General features: G+C 34.9%; 2 protein-coding genes across 4 annotated transcripts; one reads left to right on the forward strand and one right to left on the reverse strand.

Annotated features, from left to right (window-relative positions):
* Nucleotides 1–1157: 1157 nt before the first annotated feature.
* LOC101892291 (transmembrane protein 184B) lies at nucleotides 1158–12284 on the reverse strand. 3 transcript variants are annotated; one of them, XM_005189048.4, is made up of 9 exons: nucleotides 11928–12284; nucleotides 9817–10089; nucleotides 9581–9746; nucleotides 9249–9507; nucleotides 8334–8503; nucleotides 8085–8251; nucleotides 4874–4948; nucleotides 4721–4805; nucleotides 1158–2298 (listed from the first exon to the last, which is right to left on the reverse strand). In XM_005189048.4, exons 2-9 carry the CDS (start codon nucleotides 10060–10062, stop codon nucleotides 2063–2065), a joined length of 1404 nt encoding a protein of 467 aa, XP_005189105.1. In that variant the 5' UTR covers nucleotides 10063–10089; nucleotides 11928–12284; the 3' UTR covers nucleotides 1158–2062. The 3 variants fall into 3 exon arrangements, with proteins under 3 accessions (XP_005189105.1, XP_019894318.1, XP_005189106.1); XM_020038759.2 differs by having other exon boundaries at nucleotides 9817–10172; XM_005189049.4 differs by lacking the exon at nucleotides 1158–2298 and adding an exon at nucleotides 2698–3329 and having other exon boundaries at nucleotides 11928–12282.
* Nucleotides 12285–15328: 3044 nt separating this feature from the next.
* LOC101892577 (splicing factor 3B subunit 6) lies at nucleotides 15329–16333 on the forward strand. Its single transcript, XM_005189050.4, has 3 exons — nucleotides 15329–15567; nucleotides 15629–15747; nucleotides 15821–16333. Exons 1-3 carry the CDS (start codon nucleotides 15550–15552, stop codon nucleotides 16047–16049), a joined length of 366 nt encoding a protein of 121 aa, XP_005189107.1. The 5' UTR covers nucleotides 15329–15549; the 3' UTR covers nucleotides 16050–16333.
* Nucleotides 16334–20011: the final 3678 nt, after the last annotated feature.

Consider the following 20011-nt stretch of genomic DNA (forward strand, 5'->3'; position numbering starts at 1 on the left):
AACGTGGGCTGTATTGTGATTTCAACAGACAGACAGGCATCGTTAAATCGACTTAGAATTTTGTGCTGATCATGAATATATATATATATACTTTATGGGGTCCACCTTGGAATTAAAACTGTACATAATAAAACGATTTAGTTGCAAATATAAGAAGAGCTAGCACCTACCGCTAACTAACTGACAAATTCCGTTAGTTACCGAATTTATAAGCATTAGAATTGTTCCAATTTTTGTCGGTAACTAGAAAATTGAGTTAGAGAATCCCACTACTGGTGTTCGTAACGGGTACCAAATGTCTTTGCAAAATAATGTTAATATGGGTCCACACTTTTATATGGCTCCCATGGAACCCAACCCCCAACTTTATTTCTTTGGAGAGTTTTTACCACATTTTTCAATCGATTTTGCTGAAATTTAACTTTTATGTTTGGGATAGTTTAACAAATTGATTGGGCAAAAATGGTCAACATTGATCATGTTTTTGATATAGAATTCTACCCCCTATTTCACGGAATTTTCAGATTTGCAGCTGAAACCAATCTTTTCTTAGTCTACACACACTAATTAAAGTATTATGGGAAAAAAGTTTGACAGTGACGAAAAACTACACTGGGAAGTAGAACTTAACCTTTTTAACGACATATTGCGGAAAAATTCTACGAAAGGAGAACTCTAAGAGTTTATTTCTACTGCAATTAGAAGTGCACATATGAATGCATTGGGTCCGAAATATGGATGGTACCATTAACCATAATATTCAATCTTAAAATAATATATAAAATACTTACATTAGGTGTAATTTAATTTTTGATCTGACTATACTGCATTGAGTACTTCAAGTTTGTCCAAAATCATAAAAAAAAGTAAAAAATTTTGTTGGAATATTAATATTTGCAGAGCTTAAGCTAATGTTTGTGGCATTCATGCTTTTGATTTTTGTCATCACCGCTGTGCATTGAACACGCAAGTCGGCGCCCTAGTGTAGTCCAATAAACTGTTCATCAGGAAATTGTAATAAAATTAATCGATACTAAAGGTTGTAAGCAGTAATCTTCTTACTGAGTTGTATAATAGCGCACCAACCATAGTTGCAGCAAACTCCCGTTTTGTTTGTATATTCAAATATGTATTAATATGTTTGTCACTTCCTGTGATTTTATTTATTTATTTTATTTATTTATTTTTTTATTTTTTTTTTTACTACATATAATTTACAATAGTTTACAATAATTAGTTTGTGTATTTATGTGGTTGCTGTTTATCTTTTAAAAACTTGCTATATAAGACCAGACCTCAACAATGACTACCTTTTAATAATTTTGATTCATCCCTTCGATTTTCTTTGGAATATTACATTTTATTAAGTTTACGTGATTTCTGCAAAAATATAAAAATGTTGTAGTAACAAAATATTTTCTGAAAATATTTTTTATTTTTATTTTACTGTGAATCTTTTTGAAAAACTCGAATCAAATGCAAGAAACGGTTCGTGGCCAATAAAGTCCATCGGAACAAACATCATCAGAACTAATTAATTTCCTGAGGAATAAATACAGGAAATTTTATCGAGAGGGACGGACAATTTCTTATCTATTTAACTAAGAGTACATTCAAAAATTCCTAAAGTCTTCTTAGTTTGAAAGAAGTTCCCAAATAATAAGTGCCGATTTATAGCACGAGATGGCGTTTTTAAGTCCAGAAATACGTACTTAAATTGGGCGGACTGATAGTTTGTTTTTGTTTTTGTGTATGTGTGGTGTTGGTCTGTAAAACAACTATAGATCAAAAATAAGTTTCTAATGCAAATACTAAATAGTAATTGAAGCTATTGTCTTTTTGTGAATTAGACGATTGCGTAAAAAATATTAATGCTTATTTTAAAATTCTTAACTATTCATATGAGTACACTCATATGTATGTGCATCATTACAAAGGACTTATACTAGCGAATGAGAAAAGAAGAAAACTAAAAGTTAATACAAAATTAATACATATAACAACAATTTGTGATAAGATCCTCGAAGTGATAGCCCTGAAGCGGTTCTGCAGAATGAGCAGTCTACTGATATTCGTCGTCACTGCTCAAGAGCATAGATTTTTCGTTATAGTTCTGGCTGATCGTTGCCACCCGTTGACCACCAGGCATGAATTTTCGCTGATTGCCAAGAGTTTTCGATGCCATATAGCCTAGGGCGGAGTTTGGATTCACTTGATTGAGAGTGGTGTTGGTGCTACTGTGGTTTACTTCGTCGGGGTCGTAGGACGAAACTCGAATGCCTCGGGAATTCTTTCCACCTGTATGCAATAAATCGGGACATTGGTATTGGTTGAATATTTATATGACTTCCTAGGTATATATACTAAGAAATTGAAATGCTTCACTTTCACACATATACTTCAAAACATAAATATATATTTGCATGCGAAATAAGTGAATGAAAAAAAAAACAAAAAAAAGAAAATATTCACAGTTCTGAGGCGTTTGAGAAGATTTCATTCTTGCTTACTATATATACAGATTGAAGGGATTATTTCAGTATCTTCATTCAAGCTGTGATTTAACTCCATTTGCAATACTACAAGCGAAAAATGTTTAATTTCTTTATCCAAGCACTAAAAAGGCTTGAGTGAATATAAGCTTTTAATAGCACTTTGTCGTCGGAGTTCACTACTTCTCGCCAATTAAACAAAAAGTTTATTATTGCGAAGTTGTATTTGATTGAATCTATTGTAAAAATGTAAAACATATATTTCAGAGTTGAACAAAACGTACAATAATAAAGTTATGCATATTTTGTTATAATAAACTATGCGTAAAACAAGCTTAAGTATTCTAATTTATATGTTCGTTTGTATACAAAGGCAAAGAAAAGTAATAAACAAAATTATGATATTGTAACGTAAATATAAAATGTATCACGTAACAGTTAAGTACTTAGGTCAAACTTATTTGTTTTGCATGAATACAAATAGAAATGCAAAAGAATAATAGGTATTGATTTGAATCAACATTTTCTTCCTTCGGGTCATATTTATACATCGATATGTCAAGTGGGGCCAATGGAGATTTGTGTCGGAATGAAGTTATTGTGGGCTTCCAGGTGGCTTAAGGCAGCACTTGGTCCGATTTATATATATATCTAAAATTTACTTTGTAATATATTTAGGTATAAAATGTCTTTTATAAGCAATATGTTTTTTTTTCTTTATTTAAGGCGAAACATCTTGGTGAAAGCATCGTAACCAACAATCCAATTGTTGTTCCCTCATCATATAAACTAAAATTTAATTTTAAAGTTTCTCATAGCGTTGCGACGAGGTCACTTCTGTAAATCAAAAAAAAAAAAAAAATAATTCAAAGAAATTAAATAAAAAATGACGACTAAATATGACAATAGATGCGTTAGTAATGGTGTTATGTAAAAAAAAACAATGAAGTAGGTGAATGGAGTTTGAGGTTAGACAGTAGGTTTGTCAAATGATGTAATGTATAAAGAATCTTGTAGGGTATTCTTATAAAGTAAAAAAAACACCAACTCTTCACAATCAAAAACTATTACAATCATAACTACGAGCAAACTGTCGATTATTGTTGGATAATGAAACGTATACTCTCCCCCTTTAAAATAGACGTGCCTAATGGGAACAAAATGCCCCATTACATTTGTGTCGGCAAGAGCACAATCAAAAACTATTACAATCATAACTACGAGCAAACTGTCGATTATTGTTGGATAATAAAACGTATACTCTCCCCCTTTAAATATATGTATTTTTTTTAATATAAAGATTTATTTATTATTATTTATTGTTTATATTAGGAGAACAAATAAGGCTTTGCTATTTAGTTGGTTAGATGTTCGTTTAGAAGCAATAGACAACCGACCATGAAGCAATTTCATTGATAAAAGTATATACATAATGCTTCCAAATTGGTTCTAGAATTCTTCAGTTTTGGCATTAAATACCGTCGAAATGTATTTTTTGTATTTCTTTTCCATCACACGGTATATTTGTTCGAAGACGTATCGGCTAACAACTCACATTCTATTACTTATATCACGTCCATATAATACTACATTGCTAAGTGCATAAGCACCGAAATATAAGTTAAAAGTCAATATCACGACGTATTTGAATTTGCGTCTGTTTTAGATCTTCCATCAAAATCTTTTGTGAATTATAATATAAAATAAAGCCAAATAATAATGTAGAAAGTAAATCGGAAAAGCCATTAAAAAGGAGTAATCACACTTATACTAGGAAGTAAACTTCTAAATAAATTTTAGTGTTTCTTAGTTTTTTTCAGGTGGAAAAAATTTAGTCGATTGTAGCTGAGTCTCAGATTTGCTTTTTAAAGTGTGTTACATAACTTTGTACACCTGCAAATCACAAGAATGTTTGTGAGCCTGTACGTCGTGGTCATTCGAAAAGAATTAAATGATATGTTAATGTGCAATGAAATTTTTAGTGTGCAAACTACAAAAAGCCATGATTATAATATATTAAACTACCATATTGTTTTTGAAAATCAGGCGAAGCAAAATTAATGTTAAAATGTTTTCTTTTTAATCAATGTTAATCAAAATTCATGCTCACGTTAGAAAAATATGCAATGATAGATAAATTTATAAATGTATATCCTCATTTTGATTACAAATTAAATGCAATTAGCATGAGACAAATATTTATTTGCATAAGGTTTTGATTTACTTACCGGAACTGTATTGAGTGTACTGCTGGTATTGCGGGTGAAAGTTGTGAATAGCATCGGTCATAATGTCTTTTGGATTCATAGTTTCCTAAAATATCACACAAACAAAATTGTTGTTCTTAATCTTTTTCCAACTAATCTTTAGAATGCACTTACTTTTAAACTGCTCGAGATTGACTGCATGGTTACCGAGCGCCCATGACCATCACCAATGCAACTGCGTGCATAGACCTGTATGAAATAAATTGGTATATTTTTTTAAATAATTGCAATAATAATGTTTGCGATTGTGAGAGAATTGAACTGATCAGCTCTTAAGTAATTATATATATGTATAATTATAAACCATAAAGGTTTTATTTTATTATTTAAAAAGGTTTAAAAAGAGTTCAAAATGAAACAATTAAGGGCGAAGAAGAACAAATTATTTGAGCAAACTTTTATTATCTAAAATTCGACGTAGCGTACACAAATATTCAACATCCCCACTATGGTAATATGTTATGTACGTAATATGTAAATTCGTGCGTGTTTCAATTTACAAGAGGATATGGAAGACAAAAAGGAAACACACGGAATTTCCCAATTTATAGGCGACGGATTTTACAACTGGTAGTTCCGGGTGAAAATTCATCTGGATTAACTGAATTTAATGGAAGTTCTAACCGGCGATCGAGCAAATAGCGTCTACAAAATCAGAACTTATAACTGTTACAACAATGGATGGGGGGTGGACTCCGAGGAGGACATTCATCCTGTGATTGCTGATGGCATCTGTGACTACATTAGCATGAATCCCACTCAGACCTGCCTGATAGGCTCTTGATATAGAGCCTCTCTCTAATAGCGTGGGAGGTCCACCGCTTTCTAGATCATGTATGTCCTTCCTGAGACGTCTGGTTTGAACAATCTCTCTCGTTTCTCTCTCGCTCTCGTTTGAACACTCCATCATTTAAATGTGAATGAATCTTTTGTGTCTCGTACTATCGCTCGTTACCGTGATACTGGTAGCGTAGCCCGACGTCAAGGAAGTGGGCGGAAGAAAACAGCAACATCAGCAGAAATGGTTCGAAAAGTAAAGAAGCGACTTGATAGAAGCCCGCGTCACAGTGGCCGAAAAATGGCTCGTGAGCTGAACATATCGCAATATTTCATTCGGCAAATATTAAAAAATGAGCTCGGGGTAAAGCCATTAAAATTCCAAAAAGTGCAAGAACTTACAGCGCAACCGAAAGAAAATAGACTCAAAAGAGCTGAAGTGTTGCTTCGCTTGGCCGAAAGTGTTGAACTGCCGAATTTTTTCTCCAATGAGAAAACATTCGTTTCCCAGCAGTTTGTAAACAAACGAAATGATCATGTTTACTTGCCAAAGAGGTCAGCTGAAAATGTGCACCTTCGGTTGGCCACCAGAACTCAAGCACCGGCCATGGTGATGGTGTGGGCCGTCATAAAAGCCGATGGTCGCTCTCCGCTCGTATTAATCAACCGTGGCATCAGAATAAATGCCGAATATTATGGCGAAAATATTTTGGAGGGTGTATTAAAGCCTTGGGCACGTAAACATTTTGGCCGCAGACCTTGGACATTTCAACAGAACTCAGCACCATCGTACTCAGCACGTGCAACCCAAGAATGGTTACAAAATGAGGTTCCTCGCTCCATTTCCAGCGCTCAATGGCCACCAAAATCTCAGGATACCAATCCGTTGGACTATTTCCAGCGCTCAATGGCCACCAAAATCTCAGGATACCAATCCGTTGGACTATTGCGTCTGGAGTATTTTGGAAAGCAAGGTTGGCACTAAAATATACCAAAGTCTCGATCACCTCAAGCATGCGCTTCGCCGGGATTGGGCTAAAATACATTTTGGGCAGCCTTTCATTGGCCGTTTGAAGGCCATACTCCGTGCCAAAGGTGACCAATTCGAACAAATCTAAACTTATTCTAAAATTTGATGCTATTTCCAACATTTTTTGCTTTCATTCAATAAAATTAAAAAAAATGTAAAAATTATGGCATTTGACTTTGTTGCAGTTGTTTTTATCTCACCCTGTATATATAATAAACCTCTGCTTAATGAAGGATTTGAAGTACATCCTTTTAGGAAACAAAAATCTAATGTATGATATTATGACACATCCACTCCATTCACTTAAAAATTTGCTGATATTTTGAAGACGGAATATAGGGGTTTTTCTAATCTTTCCTCCAATCTAAGGACGAAAAAAGTTTATGTTCTGAACTAATTATGGGATTGTACAATTTGTGATTTACGTCGATTTATGCATAGGGATGTCTACAAATCATTACAAATTGGTCAATAACCCGAAAGCCTGTATCACCAGCTGAATGAACATTTTTAAACATTTCAGGCAATAATTAATTTAATAATTTTTTTAGATAGTAAACATTGTCCACTAAATAACTAAAGTGTCACTTAAAAATAGCAATTTCAATTCGATTTTTCAACAGTTTAAAAGTTTAACATGCATTTCGCGAAACGTATGTTTTCCAGCAAAATTTTATTAAATATTGTGCGATAACTTTCTGCAATATTTGTTTGTTTTACTGGAAAAATTATTAATTATAGTAAAAGGAGTCCAAAGTTATGAATTTGGTTACATACAATTCTTTAAATTCCTTATTTTTTAAGTATAGAATTTACGAGGATGTTATAATTAAGTTCAAACACCGTGTGATCTTAGTTCTGATCAAATCTAATGAACCTGGCATTAACAAAAACAGAGGATGTAGGTACTTGAAAAATAAAAATATTCCACAAAAACACATGTTAGTAGCTTCGCGTTTTATTTAAATTTTATGCAATCCTTTACACGCGACTATTATGTTCGTAACAAATTACGTTCTGTATGAAAAAGTTAAGAAAATTTGAACAGTTCTTGAAGGTTCATTATTTAAATTCCTATTTTTCTACGCGTTGTCTGGATTCTGTATCTTATTTTAATTTTTTCATTGGTTTATGGCTAATTTTGAATAATTTAAATTACATTCTAATTTTTCTTTTTGGTTTGGCGTTTATGAATAGATATGAGATGGTGTTAACAAATTGTCCCTTTTCACCTGATTTTTATTATGAGTATATTAAGTACTCAGGGTTTGCTAGCTATATAATATGATTTTATGGTCTTACTGGCCCTGTTTTACACAAATGAATTAAAATCAATAAATAAAGTCTTTTTAAACTCTCTGAAATCGAGACTTTTTTCCTAACCCATGTACTAAAAATAGTTGATGTACTCGCGGAACTTATTTCTAATTTCTTTTCAATAGAATTATAAACCGATTTTGAAATTTTCCATTAAAAACAATTACAAACCAATCTACAAATTCCTTAAATGTAACTTACCTGATATGGAAACGCATAGCGCAAAGCAATTGCGGCAAATAACATCTCAATACATATGAAAAAGTTTTGGTACCCGGCCGATACAGTACCAGCTGAGGTAACAGTGCCCGCACTGTCGACAATAGGAGATATAACTTTGGCTTTTTCCAATATAGCTAAGCCAACACCTGTAACGAAAAGACAAAAAAACATAATATTATGTGCACTCCGCAAATACATAATACTGAATATTTTTAATGCACTACTGACCTTGCCAAAACGATAAAAATATTACTGATTTGATCGTACAGAATTTTAGGACTGGTTCGAATGGCGTTAGTAGGTCACGAGTTGCAAAATAAAACAAATACAGTCCGTATAATGCGAGAGAAACTGAAATGTTGTATATTACAGTAATGTAAATGTATCCACCGTCAGCACTAGAATAAAAAATAATGTGAACATTAGAGTTTTCACAGTACAAAGAGTTTTCACCGTCTGCATACCAGGGTTGGGCATATTGCACTAAATTTTTAGTGCACTAAGAATTAAATAATTAGTGGTAGTGCAGTTTTTAATTCCACTACCACTAAAGGGTTAGTGGTAGTGAAAAATAAATTGCACTACCACTAACCCTTTAGTGATATTTAAAAAAAAATTGCACTACCACTAAATTTTAGTGGTAGTGAAATTTTAATAGCACTACCACTAAATTTAGTGATTTTTCAAAAAAAATTTGCACTACCACTAAATTATAGCGAAGCCAAAAAAAGCACTATGTATATAAGTATTATACCAGCTATAATGAAGTTTATTGAAGTGAGTAGGGAACAACAATCCAGAATATATAGTACATATTCATAAAATTTGGTTACTTTTCTAAATAGCACTAATTTAGTGCTATTTTTTATGAAATACCACTAATTTAGTGCAAGTCTTTTTAAATACCACTAAATTTAGTGGTAGTGCTATTGAAATTTCACTACCACTAAAATTTAGTGGTAGTGCAATTTTTTTTTAAATATCACTAAAGGGTTAGTGGTAGTGCAATTTATTTTTCACTACCACTAACCCTTTAGTGGTAGTGGAATTAAAAACTGCACTACCACTATATGAACAGTGATAGTGAAATTATTAGTGCACTAAAAATACAGTGCATTATGCCCATCTCTGCTGCATACATACCTCCAATCGCCATCATGGTAGTGGCCAAATACTTGCAAGAATATTATTATAAATGCTACAAGCGGTTTAACCAGGCAGAACTGCAAAGTAGCCTGCTTACAGAAACGCAAAAATCCTATTGTGTAGGTTTTACCCTTTAGACAACATGTTCCGTAAAGGCAAGATGTTTTTATAGGTTTTCCACGAATTTCTGACATTATGTTGCCTTCGCCACCAAGGTATTCGTAACAGAGCGACAAGAAATTGTAAATAACAAATGCTGCGGAGGAGACATAGATTGAACGTTTAATTTGTGATACTGTGCATGCTTATCCTGAAATGCGGACTCTTACCTTCATAGCAATCCCGGACAGTGAAGAAGTAAACATAGACATTGTCCGAATTGAAAAACAAGAGACTTATCCACGAGTATGTCGCATATATGGGAACGATGAAGAGAATACGCACAATCCAACGTTGCTCCTGGGGGTTTGTGTACCATCGTAAGTGTTGATAGATCTATTTAACGTAAAATAACAATAAATAGTATTGACAACTGCGCATAATAGTCATTACTCGATTTCCTCACCTGTTGACATGTTATAAAGAGAGCTGCCCAGACAAATATGCCAGCAAGGCCCTGTGCGGTTTTCGTCTGTAAAAAAATGCCATCTCCTACATGGCTTAGTGGATCCATTGGTGCAGACATTTGTTGGGGTGGTGCCATAAAATTTAATTTTATTGTCGTTGGCGTAGCAACTGCAGGGGATGCAGTAGTGGTAGAAGTGGTAACATTTGGGGCCAGATCACTCAAGATGCTAGTATCTTTGCTCATACTTTATCTTTCAATTGGTTGTCAACACTGAATGAAGTGTTAAGAAAAGTGTCTCATAAATAATATTGGTATAAAATGAGCTTGTAACAGATAAGGAAGAACTGCAAATCCTGAGAAATGGGGGAAAACTGTGATAAAAACAAGAAATTCTGCCAAAAAAAGAGATAACCTCGGTGGCGTTTATATTCAAATCTGAACTTTGTATACAACTTTTTTGAATTAGAGGGTTAGCGATTGCAGGGCTTCTGTGGAGTGTCTAATGTGATTTAGCTTTGTTTTGAAGATGGATGCTTAAGTTTCTGCTACACCAAGGGGCATAGTGTTTCTGGTGGGATTTAGCTATTTGCTTGTTGCTGCCATATTGTTTGTTCCAACAGTACTCCTCTACGAGCATTTTTCAGATATCCCATTATGTGTTCTATCACCAATTAGTAAATCTTAAGTCTGAATATTTCCAAACATGACTGAAATGCTGACCATATTGTTTGTTCCAACCATGGCAAAATATGGTTCCAATACTACTCGATGATTATTTTTCAAAGGACGTCGTCAATTAGAAAAATAAAGTCTGGATATTTCCCAAACAGGGCTGAAATGCTGACCTTATTGTTTGTTCCAACAGTACCCCTGACGATTATTTCTCGGGAATCTAATTATATATTCTAGGAAACGGCATCGCAAATTATTAAAACTGATGCCTGAACACTTCCAAACAGGACTGTAATGTCGTCAAACTTAAATGTTTCGTTTGGAAAATATTGAGGTTTAACATTTTTTCCATGGCGATATTTGGGAGCTTACAGGAATATGAGTCTCCTGAAGTAAAATAATATTCGGCTGATCTCCGATTAACAATTATATATCAATTTTATTATTTATTAAACCTTGAATTATTCATTGTACCGTCGAATTTTAGGCAACGTTCTAAAATAAAGTATTCTATCATTTCCTAATTTTCAATCTTCTTGTCGTTATTTCGGATGGGTCTTTTCCATCATATATTACATAGAAACAGTCGTTTAAGATACGTTCGAATGTTTATTAATTTTACTTTTTTCGAATTATTGTGTTTTTATTTGCTTTCGTGCAATGAGTTTTATTTGAGCTACTGGCTCTGAATCAAGATGATGTGCGGATATCTTAGTGATTGGTTGATGTTGCTGGCGATGGAATTTCGAGCAGCTTTGGTAATGTAGTCAATGCTGTTTGATATATTGGTGAGTGGTAATCTCTGTTTGCTGTCTTCAATTGCAGTTGATGATTTTGGGACATTAACATATGCTTCTTTGAATGAACTTTTTTATAAGCTTTACCTAAGTTACGCTTTACTTCGTTAGACATCTGAAGGCATAACAGGTTTGTCCCTGTTTCAAAAAGCAGTCGACAAATGTTGTATCGACTTTGAATATTCCGTGTCTTAATATCTGAGGTTTTGCAGACGGAATGTCAAAATGAAGGACTGTTTATTGCATGCTAAATCTATTCCTTAAATATGGATCGACATCAGAATCAAAAGTACGAAATGCGACCGGAATCGAGTCTTAAATTACTAGTCGCAATACAAAGTATGTAAGGAACAAAATCGTCTTCCAAGTTCCATTCAAAAATAAACATACACATTCTTATTCGATCAGTTTGATCAAATAATTGTATTGTTTGCAACATACACTGAATACTAGTGACATATAAATGTTGGGATGGTGGGACGGGGATTCAAAAGTTAACATATACACATACATAAACAACCTTCAAACAGCTGGTCGGACTGAATTATGATACATATCTTTATTGACAAACCATAAATCACATCATCAAAAACAAAACCACATTTAGCTAAAATTGAAACAAGCATTTGAAAGACTTACCGTTCTTCCCAATTTCTTTGTTTTTGATTCCTCCACAAATTTATTGTTGAAAATGTGTAAGCTATTGTGCTGACGCAAATGCGTAACTTCTTTCTCCTGCTTCTATATTACTTGGGAAAAATTGAATTCGTAAAATTTCGTCACTTTTTTCTTCAAACAGGTGAAGTGCCAAAACAAGTATCATTTAGGATAACTTAAGATAGGTTTTCGCACATTCGAATTCAATACGCTGACAAAGTCGAATTAAATGATAGAATATTCACTTAAAATTTGTTATTATCTACTTCCTAGTTAATAAAAATACAAATCGCACAAGTTCACGAAGCAAAACGAACTACAAACTACACTACAGTGGCGGAATTAAAGACGCTTACTGCGACATTAGACTTCAAGGTGTATTGAATGAGGTACAATTGAAATCATTTTTTTTTTTTTTTTGGGTTGTTGTCAGAAACTTTTAAGGTGAGGGTACATGAGAAGCCTGGCATATGGCTAGGCATATAAATGTCAATTATAAAGGGAAACGAGGTCAGAATTTGAGTGCGACTCTGGCATTCCTCAATAATATGTCACCTTTAAAGTAGGGATAAATAAGCAGCATGGCCTCGATGCATAACATATTAATGTCAGAATAATATGGGAAATGTCGGCAGAATTCGAATGGACTCCGATATTCCTCAAACATGTATCACTTACTGCCTTCATAGGTAAAAGTACAATGGAATTCAGTTTGACACATGGCTCAATAAGTAAGGGTGGAAATACATAAAGCGCATATTTGGCTGGCATAAGTCATCAGCTGGCTTCTTCGTAGATGAACAAAGGAGTTTTAGGTTGACCTAGTTCGACTTTGGCCCTAGGCTCCTTTGTTCATTTCCGAAGAAGCCAGCCGATGACTTAAGCCAGCCAGATAAGCGCTTTATGTATTCCCACCTTAAGGTTGCTCAACTTCAAAGAAACTATATTGTTAAATAGACTTTTAAACATGCAATATGCAACTTTTTGCACATGCAATAGACTTTAAACATGCAACAAAATTATACATTTTGTCACCTATTATTGTGGAAAATATGCATCTCAATTAAGATAATTTCAGATTATTTTCTTTTTTATTCAAAACAATATACAAACTGTGTATATGTTTTGACAGTATCGAGGCCCCAAAAGAAATAATTGTATTTAGGAGGTAGCTTCGTTCTACCTTCTGTAGTTGTGCCATAGGTAGACATAGTTCAAAACAGGGACCGAATTCAATGAACGTCCGTTGGAGGATATACACACCAATCGGCCGAGTTTTTGTTTATTTATGCATACACAACCAAAAGTATTTGTGCCATCTGTACTCACACTTATGTCACAACTAGAAAGGTAGATTAATGTAGAATTAATTGGGAAAAATTTAACTATGTAGCTGTGCCATATTGTATCAAAAAATACCCTAAGAAAATATACATACCCATCAGCTGATGTTTGATTACTTAAGGCTGGAAATACATAAAGAGCATATTTGGCTGGCTTAAGGCTGGAAATACATAAAGCGCTTATCTGGCTGGCTTAAGTCATCGGCTGGCTTCTTCGTAAATGAACAAAGAAGTTTTAGGTTGACCTAGTTCGATTTTGGCCCTAGGCTCCTTTGTTCATTTCCGAAGAAGCCAGCCGATGACTTAAGCCAGCCAAATAAGCGATTTATGTATTCCCAGCTTAAGTTATCGGCTGGCTTCTTCGTAGATGAACAAAGGAGTTTTAGGTTGACCTAGTTCGATTTTGGGCCTAGGCTCCTTTGTTCATTTCCGAAGAAGCCAGACGATAACTTCAGCCAGCCTAATATGCTCTTTATGTATTTCTAGCCTAAGGGCTAAGGCTGGAAATACATAAGGGTGGAAATACATAAAGCGCTTATCTAGCTGGCTTAAGTCTTCGGCTGGCTTCTTCGGAAATGAACAAAGGAGCCTAGGGCCAAAATCGAACTATGTCAACCTAAAACTCCTTTGTTCATCTACGAAGAAGCCAGCCGATGACTTAAGCCAGCCAGATAAGCGCTTTATGTATTTCCAGCTTAAGTACATAAGAAGCTTGAAGTCATGGCTAGGCATATTTTGTGACATTTCACAAAGGGATTACAGAGCCGCACTAAAATCCAGCCGTCGTTTTTCATTATAATTTGACATTAATATGCCTAGCCATGACTTCAAGCTTCTTATGTACTTAGCCCTTTATTCATAACGACTAAAAGTATAATGGTGCAAGTACATAACAAGTTTGAAGTCATGGCTAGGAATATTAATGTCAAATTATAATGGAAAACGACGGCAAGATTTTAGTGCGGCTCTGTAATCCCTTTATGAAATGTCACAAAATATGCCTAGCCATGACTTCAAGCTCTTTATGTACTTGCACCCTTAGTGTCACATGTACTCACACTCATGGCACAAGCGGATACCTTTCCGCATGATTGGAACCAGTTTAGCCATGAAATTGAAAGATTAAACATTTTGGATCATATTTTTGAGAGAAAAACCAGGTATTTCATTCATTTTTCGCGCTATTAAAAATATTTTGTTTTTAATGAGGAAAAAAATGGAACCAACTTGTTGTATATAATTTTGAATGATTCTGATAGAAAGCGGACATTGCCTCAGGGCTGCATTTCTGCAGTTTTACGAAGCTGTTCTACCTACTATTGTACCATGTTTGCAGCCATGCCCTGTTGTGTCAAATATATTTTAAGGGTGGAAATACATAAAGCGCATATTTGGTTGGCTTAATTTATCGGCTGGCTTCTTCGTAGATGAACAAAGGAACTTAAAGTTGACTTAGTTTGATTTTGGCCCTATGCTCCTTTGTTCGTTTCCGAAAAAAGCCAGCCGATGACTTAAGCCAGTTAGATAAATGTTTTTTTTTTTGGCTTTTTTAAGTATCATATCCCATGATTACGTTAAAACTTTTTGTAGGGTTAACCTACTTTAAGAGGATTTATTTGAAGTATTTGTAATGGATATGACAACTTTAAACTAAATCCAGTCGATTAACCCATTTATATGCAAACGTACTTTTAAAATGTGGGAACAGACTAAACATGAATGAAATGTTCAGTTTTTTTTTTCTACAAAATTGAATTCAAAAGTATAAGAAAGTGTTTGCTTTGCTCCAGAACCTACTAGATTTGGTTTTCTTTCTATTTGATAACATTTGTGCACTCTAACCTGTTCTGAAACAGACCGTCTGTTTTATACAAAAATGGTATAACTCATGAAAAATTTTTGAAATAATTTTAAATTTTCTTTTTTGTAGAAAGTAGAAGAGCCTGACCAGTAACATAGATTTACTCCCTTGCTATTACTGTTTCCGTTGCTGTATTTCTTTCGCAGCTGGTTCCTTCATTCTCTCTCTCTTTTGCTTGCAAAGTCGACTGAGCGATAAGCCAAAAATCGGCTTACCTATCCCTAGTGTATGCCACAAAAACAAAGAAAACAAGCCCAGGACAAAGAAGACAAAGGACACTAAAGGACTAAGTTGTAGTAAAGAAAATATCGACTTCTCGCACTATCCACATCATTCAATCGCGACTTACAGGCTGACAGGCATCATACAGTGCATTGCCGAGTACCACGTTTTGTCGACAATGAATAAACGCAACAATGTCAGTATAATTTTTTAATATATTTTCTCTTATTAATAAAAAATTAATGTAACTGTTCCAGATACGCTTGCCCCCGGAGGTGAATAGACTTTTATATGTTCGAAATCTACCTTACAAAATAACATCGGAGGAAATGTACGATATTTTTGGAAAGTATGGAGCGATCAGACAGATACGAGTGTATGTATTAAAGCCCACTTCTGCCCTTTTTTTATTAAATTCAGTTGTGTTTGTACGTTCGATTTTCTTACAGGGGTAATACTCCGGAAACACGAGGCACTGCTTTTGTTGTCTATGAAGATATTTTTGATGCAAAAAACGCTTGTGATCACTTGTCTGGGTTTAATGTCTGCAACCGATACTTGGTCGTTTTGTACTACCAGTCCAATAAAGCCTTTAAACGTTTGGATGTGGACAAAAAACAGGACGAGTTAAACAACATAAAATCAAAATATAATTTAAAAACTCCGGAGAATGCATAATGTCGAAAGTAAATCCCATCTGACATGTAGGTTCATCATAAAGTCACGAATGCAGTTTTTGTGCAAATACGATTTCTAAAATTTGGTAGTAATTTTCTAGTTCTTTCGAGTTTCTAAATCCCCATGGATAAACTACCTACTCATTTTAATTTTATACCCTGTAAGGCTTTGGATATTAAAATTTATGTTGCTTTTTACACCATCATCATCACTCTCATTCTCATAATAATAACAAGCCAAACGTAAAATGTATTAAAAAAAAAATATAAAAAATTTTAAAAATATGCCAATGCTCATATGTTTCTTTGCATTTTTACAACAACACAATTCTTATGCCTCCCTACACTCAGAACAAGTCTTGTTATGGTTCCAAAAAAGCATCGCCCGATTTCTGTACTTTTAAAAAATTTATGATTTATCATTTAAGGTGAAAAATCCGAGGTGCATTGATTTGTCATATGATTTTTTAGATGAATAAAATATAAAATGTTTTGTTTTTAGATAGTGTTGAATAATCGAGATTTTATATCATCGCCGCTGCAGTTAATGGTTTGCTTCTGGTATTTTATTTGTAGCATTCTATTTTGAGTGTACTGAGGCACTGATCCCAATTTAAATGAGATTAATTATCTCCCGATACGGTAGTTGGCCGCTGCTTCACTAGGAGATCTTTGAGTTCATTCTATTAAGAATAAATTTATTGATGAGAATAATGATATAGACAGAGAAAGAAAATAAGGGGCTTGTTGTTGTTGTATCAGTTAATACTGATGTTTTCTTTCTGACTTCTCTCAATCGGGTTCTGCTTCTAAGTTCAGTCTCAAAAAGGACACAACCTGTACGCCTGGGTCCACAACGATACTGTAATTAATTGAATAGGTTTGGCTGGGCAGCGAAATAGGTGCAGCGTGTTATGTAGGACTGTGCCACAAGCTGGGCAGATGTTCTGCACATCGCTGTCAATCCGGACCCAATACGAACTGAGGCGGCTACACCATCCGAATCTTAACCGTGCTAAAGCTACTCGGGTTTATCGGGGCAACTCTTGCTCTTCAGCTACGATGAGAGTGTGGTGGTCTCCTGGGACAGTATTAACTCTATATCCTTCCGAGACTTCTGAGAGAAGAATTGTTAGCACGGTGGATTGCCTAGCCAGGGAATGCCTTTAGTGAATTTTTTGGAGAAGAACGTTAGAGTTTCTTTCGTCTACCTATCAAATTGCCTATTTCTGCTGTTTGATAACATGTGAAGTCAGTGTTGCAGGTCTTCAATCGACTCTACCTCTTCTTCATCTTCACATCTGTATATTATTGCCGTTGCAGTGCATGAGAGTGTGGTGGTCTCCTGGGACAGTATTAACTCTATATCCTTCCGAGACTTCCGAGAGAAGAATTGTTAGCACGGTGGATTGCCTAGCCAGGTAATGCCTTTAGTGAATTTGTTGGAGAAGAACGTTAGAGTTTCTTTCATCTACCTATCAAATTGCCTATTTCTGCTGTTTGATAACATGTGAAGTCAGTGTTGCAGGTCTTCAATCGACTCTACCTCTTCTTCATCTTCACATCTGTATATTATTGCCGTTGCAGTGCATGGTTTACTTCTGGTATTTTCTTTGAAGTATCCTATTACAAGTGTAGTGAGACGCTGATCCCAGTTTAAGTGAGTTTAATTAATTAACCCCGGACAGGTAGTTGACAGCTGCTTCACTAGGATACCTTTGTGTTCATCCTATTAAGAATAAAGTTGTTGGTGAGAGGCATGATATAGAAGCTAGAAAGAAGTTGTAGAGAAAAACAGGGTGGCTGGCCTAACTAGGGAATGCTTTTAACAAACTTGTTGGTGATGATAACTGAGAAGAACGTTAGATTTTCTCGCTTCCATCTATTTTTCTTGTTTGATAACATGTGAAATCAGTGTAGTAGATGTTCAATCGTCTCTACCTGTTCTTCATCTTCGCATAGTCTAAAGTAGTCAGGGTCACTGTTATCCGATTTTGAGGTCAGATATGTGACACTGCACTGGGCAGTCAGTATGCCTACCGCGATTCTTATCTGATATAATAGTTTATCGGTGTTTTGACAGTCTCATAAATAGATAAATCAATCTACTGGGAACCCTTTCGTTCTAATTCATGATTCATTCCATTACTCATTAGATTGCTATATCCTGGAACCAAACAAAGTTTAATGAATTTACGTACTTCAATGAGGGGTTTATTCTTGTCAGGAATAGCTCTCGATTTAATAGTACTTGAATTAGCAGCCTGGTCCTGTTATTCTAGTGCAGAGTTCACTTACCAACACCGACGGAATCGTCTATGTAAATGGTTAGCCTTCTAGAGAAGGAGTGCAGACCTTCCCACTTGAAACTGAAATATCAAGTGACTGGAAACTTAACATCAGATTCAATGCAGATTCATGAGAGCTCCGGTTGTCAATAAGGATGTACTGTAGTTAGTTTGGACATGAGAGACATGGATTTATTCGCATGACACAGACAAAGCACCCATAGGCCAGAACGGGTAAATCCAGTGGAAGAATTGTGGTCTGAGCCCGAGCTCTATCACATGGTGTTCCTCCATGAATAGAGCCCGATGAGACTGTTTTGGCAAAATAGACAACTATACCAAAACCCTCATATATATTGCCGTTTGGCCAGAAAACTTTGATAGAGAGAGGAAGCCCTCTACAATCTTGTCAGTGGCTACTTTAAGAACTATAGCGCTGTTTTTAGTAAAGTAGTTTAGGATATGCCAGTTTCCATTACTAAACCGGCATTCTGCCTCTCAACTAGCTTTGGGATCGCCTTCAACTCCGATGAGACTGTTTTGGCAAAATAGACAACTATACCAAGACACTCATATATATTGCCGTTTGGCCCAGCAAACTTTGAGAGAGAGAGAGGAAGCCCTCTACAACCTTGTCAGTGGCTACTTTAAGAACCATAGCGCTGTTTTTAATAAAGTAGTTTAGGATATGCCAGTTTCCATTACTAAACCGGCATTCTGCCTCTCAACTAGCTTTGGGATCGCCTTCAACTCCATTATAGCGACTGAGGCACACTGAATCCAGCATTCTGCATGGTATATCTGAGACAGCCACGACACCGACTTTACTGCTTTCCCAAAGAGATTCAAGGGTACTAACTGACCTTAAATGAATTGTAAAAGTTGGTTTTTATGGTTTAAAACTTATTAACAACTTATCCAATATACTTTTTTTTTTGTTAATTTTGCTGTTATTTTATTTGGATGGATTGAAGATATGGACCTTCAGTATTTCATTTTACCATAGCGGTTAGGGTCGGGTATTAGATAGTATTATCAAATTGTTACTTACAATTTAGTGGGAAAATGTAACTAGAATTACATGTACCCTTTAGGAAAACGTATTCCTAGATATTCAATATTCTGCCACGGGAGTAAGAACCTATTATAAAATACTACTATCATTTTTACGACAAATCCTTGCAAAAATGTTGCTAAAACCATCAAAATACCGAATATTGGAAGGTGCCGTTATGTGGGGGATATACGAAAACGTGGATCGGTATACAGGTTGTTCCGCCACCGGAGCTAGAACCCATTACGATGTTCGTGGAATAATGTGACGAACCATCAAAACACCGAATATTGTGCCAAATGTTAAAGCTCTACGTCAAATAATGTGGGTTGTATCTTGATTTCAACAGACAGGCGGAATAACAAAAGCAACAAAATATTAACGCTCTCCTGGCAAGAAGTTCAAAATAAAATTCCAAAAGATATCCAAGATAATAACCATCGAAAATGTACCACCTTATTTTGTAAAAAAAATCTACTCGTTCGTCTTAATTTACTATAATTTAGCAATCACTATCTTCATCCCTAGATGACATAACCGTAATGAGTCCTGCATCACGTAATTTTTTAGAGACTAATGTGTTTACAAAAACATAGGACTGATCGTGTAACGAATATACTT

The sequence above is a fragment of the Musca domestica genome, unplaced genomic scaffold (genome assembly GCF_030504385.1).
Source record: "Musca domestica strain aabys unplaced genomic scaffold, Musca_domestica.polishedcontigs.V.1.1 15, whole genome shotgun sequence".
In the NCBI taxonomy this organism is placed as follows: Eukaryota; Metazoa; Arthropoda; class Insecta; order Diptera; family Muscidae; genus Musca; species Musca domestica.

Excerpts from the sequence above, each read along its gene's own strand:
- LOC101892577 (XM_005189050.4), top strand. Across the intron at positions 15,748-15,820 it reads GCGATCAGACAGATACGAGT|GGGTAATACTCCGGAAACAC; the intron begins GTATGTATTAAA and ends ATTTTCTTACAG.
- LOC101892291 (XM_005189048.4), bottom strand. The coding sequence starts at position 10,062 with ATGAGCAAAGATACTAGCATCTTGAGTGATCTGGCCCCAAATGTTACC. Across the intron at positions 9,747-9,816 it reads TCTTTATAACATGTCAACAG|ATCTATCAACACTTACGATG; the intron begins GTGAGGAAATCG and ends TACGTTAAATAG. Across the intron at positions 9,508-9,580 it reads TGTCCGGGATTGCTATGAAG|CATTTGTTATTTACAATTTC; the intron begins GTAAGAGTCCGC and ends TCTCCTCCGCAG.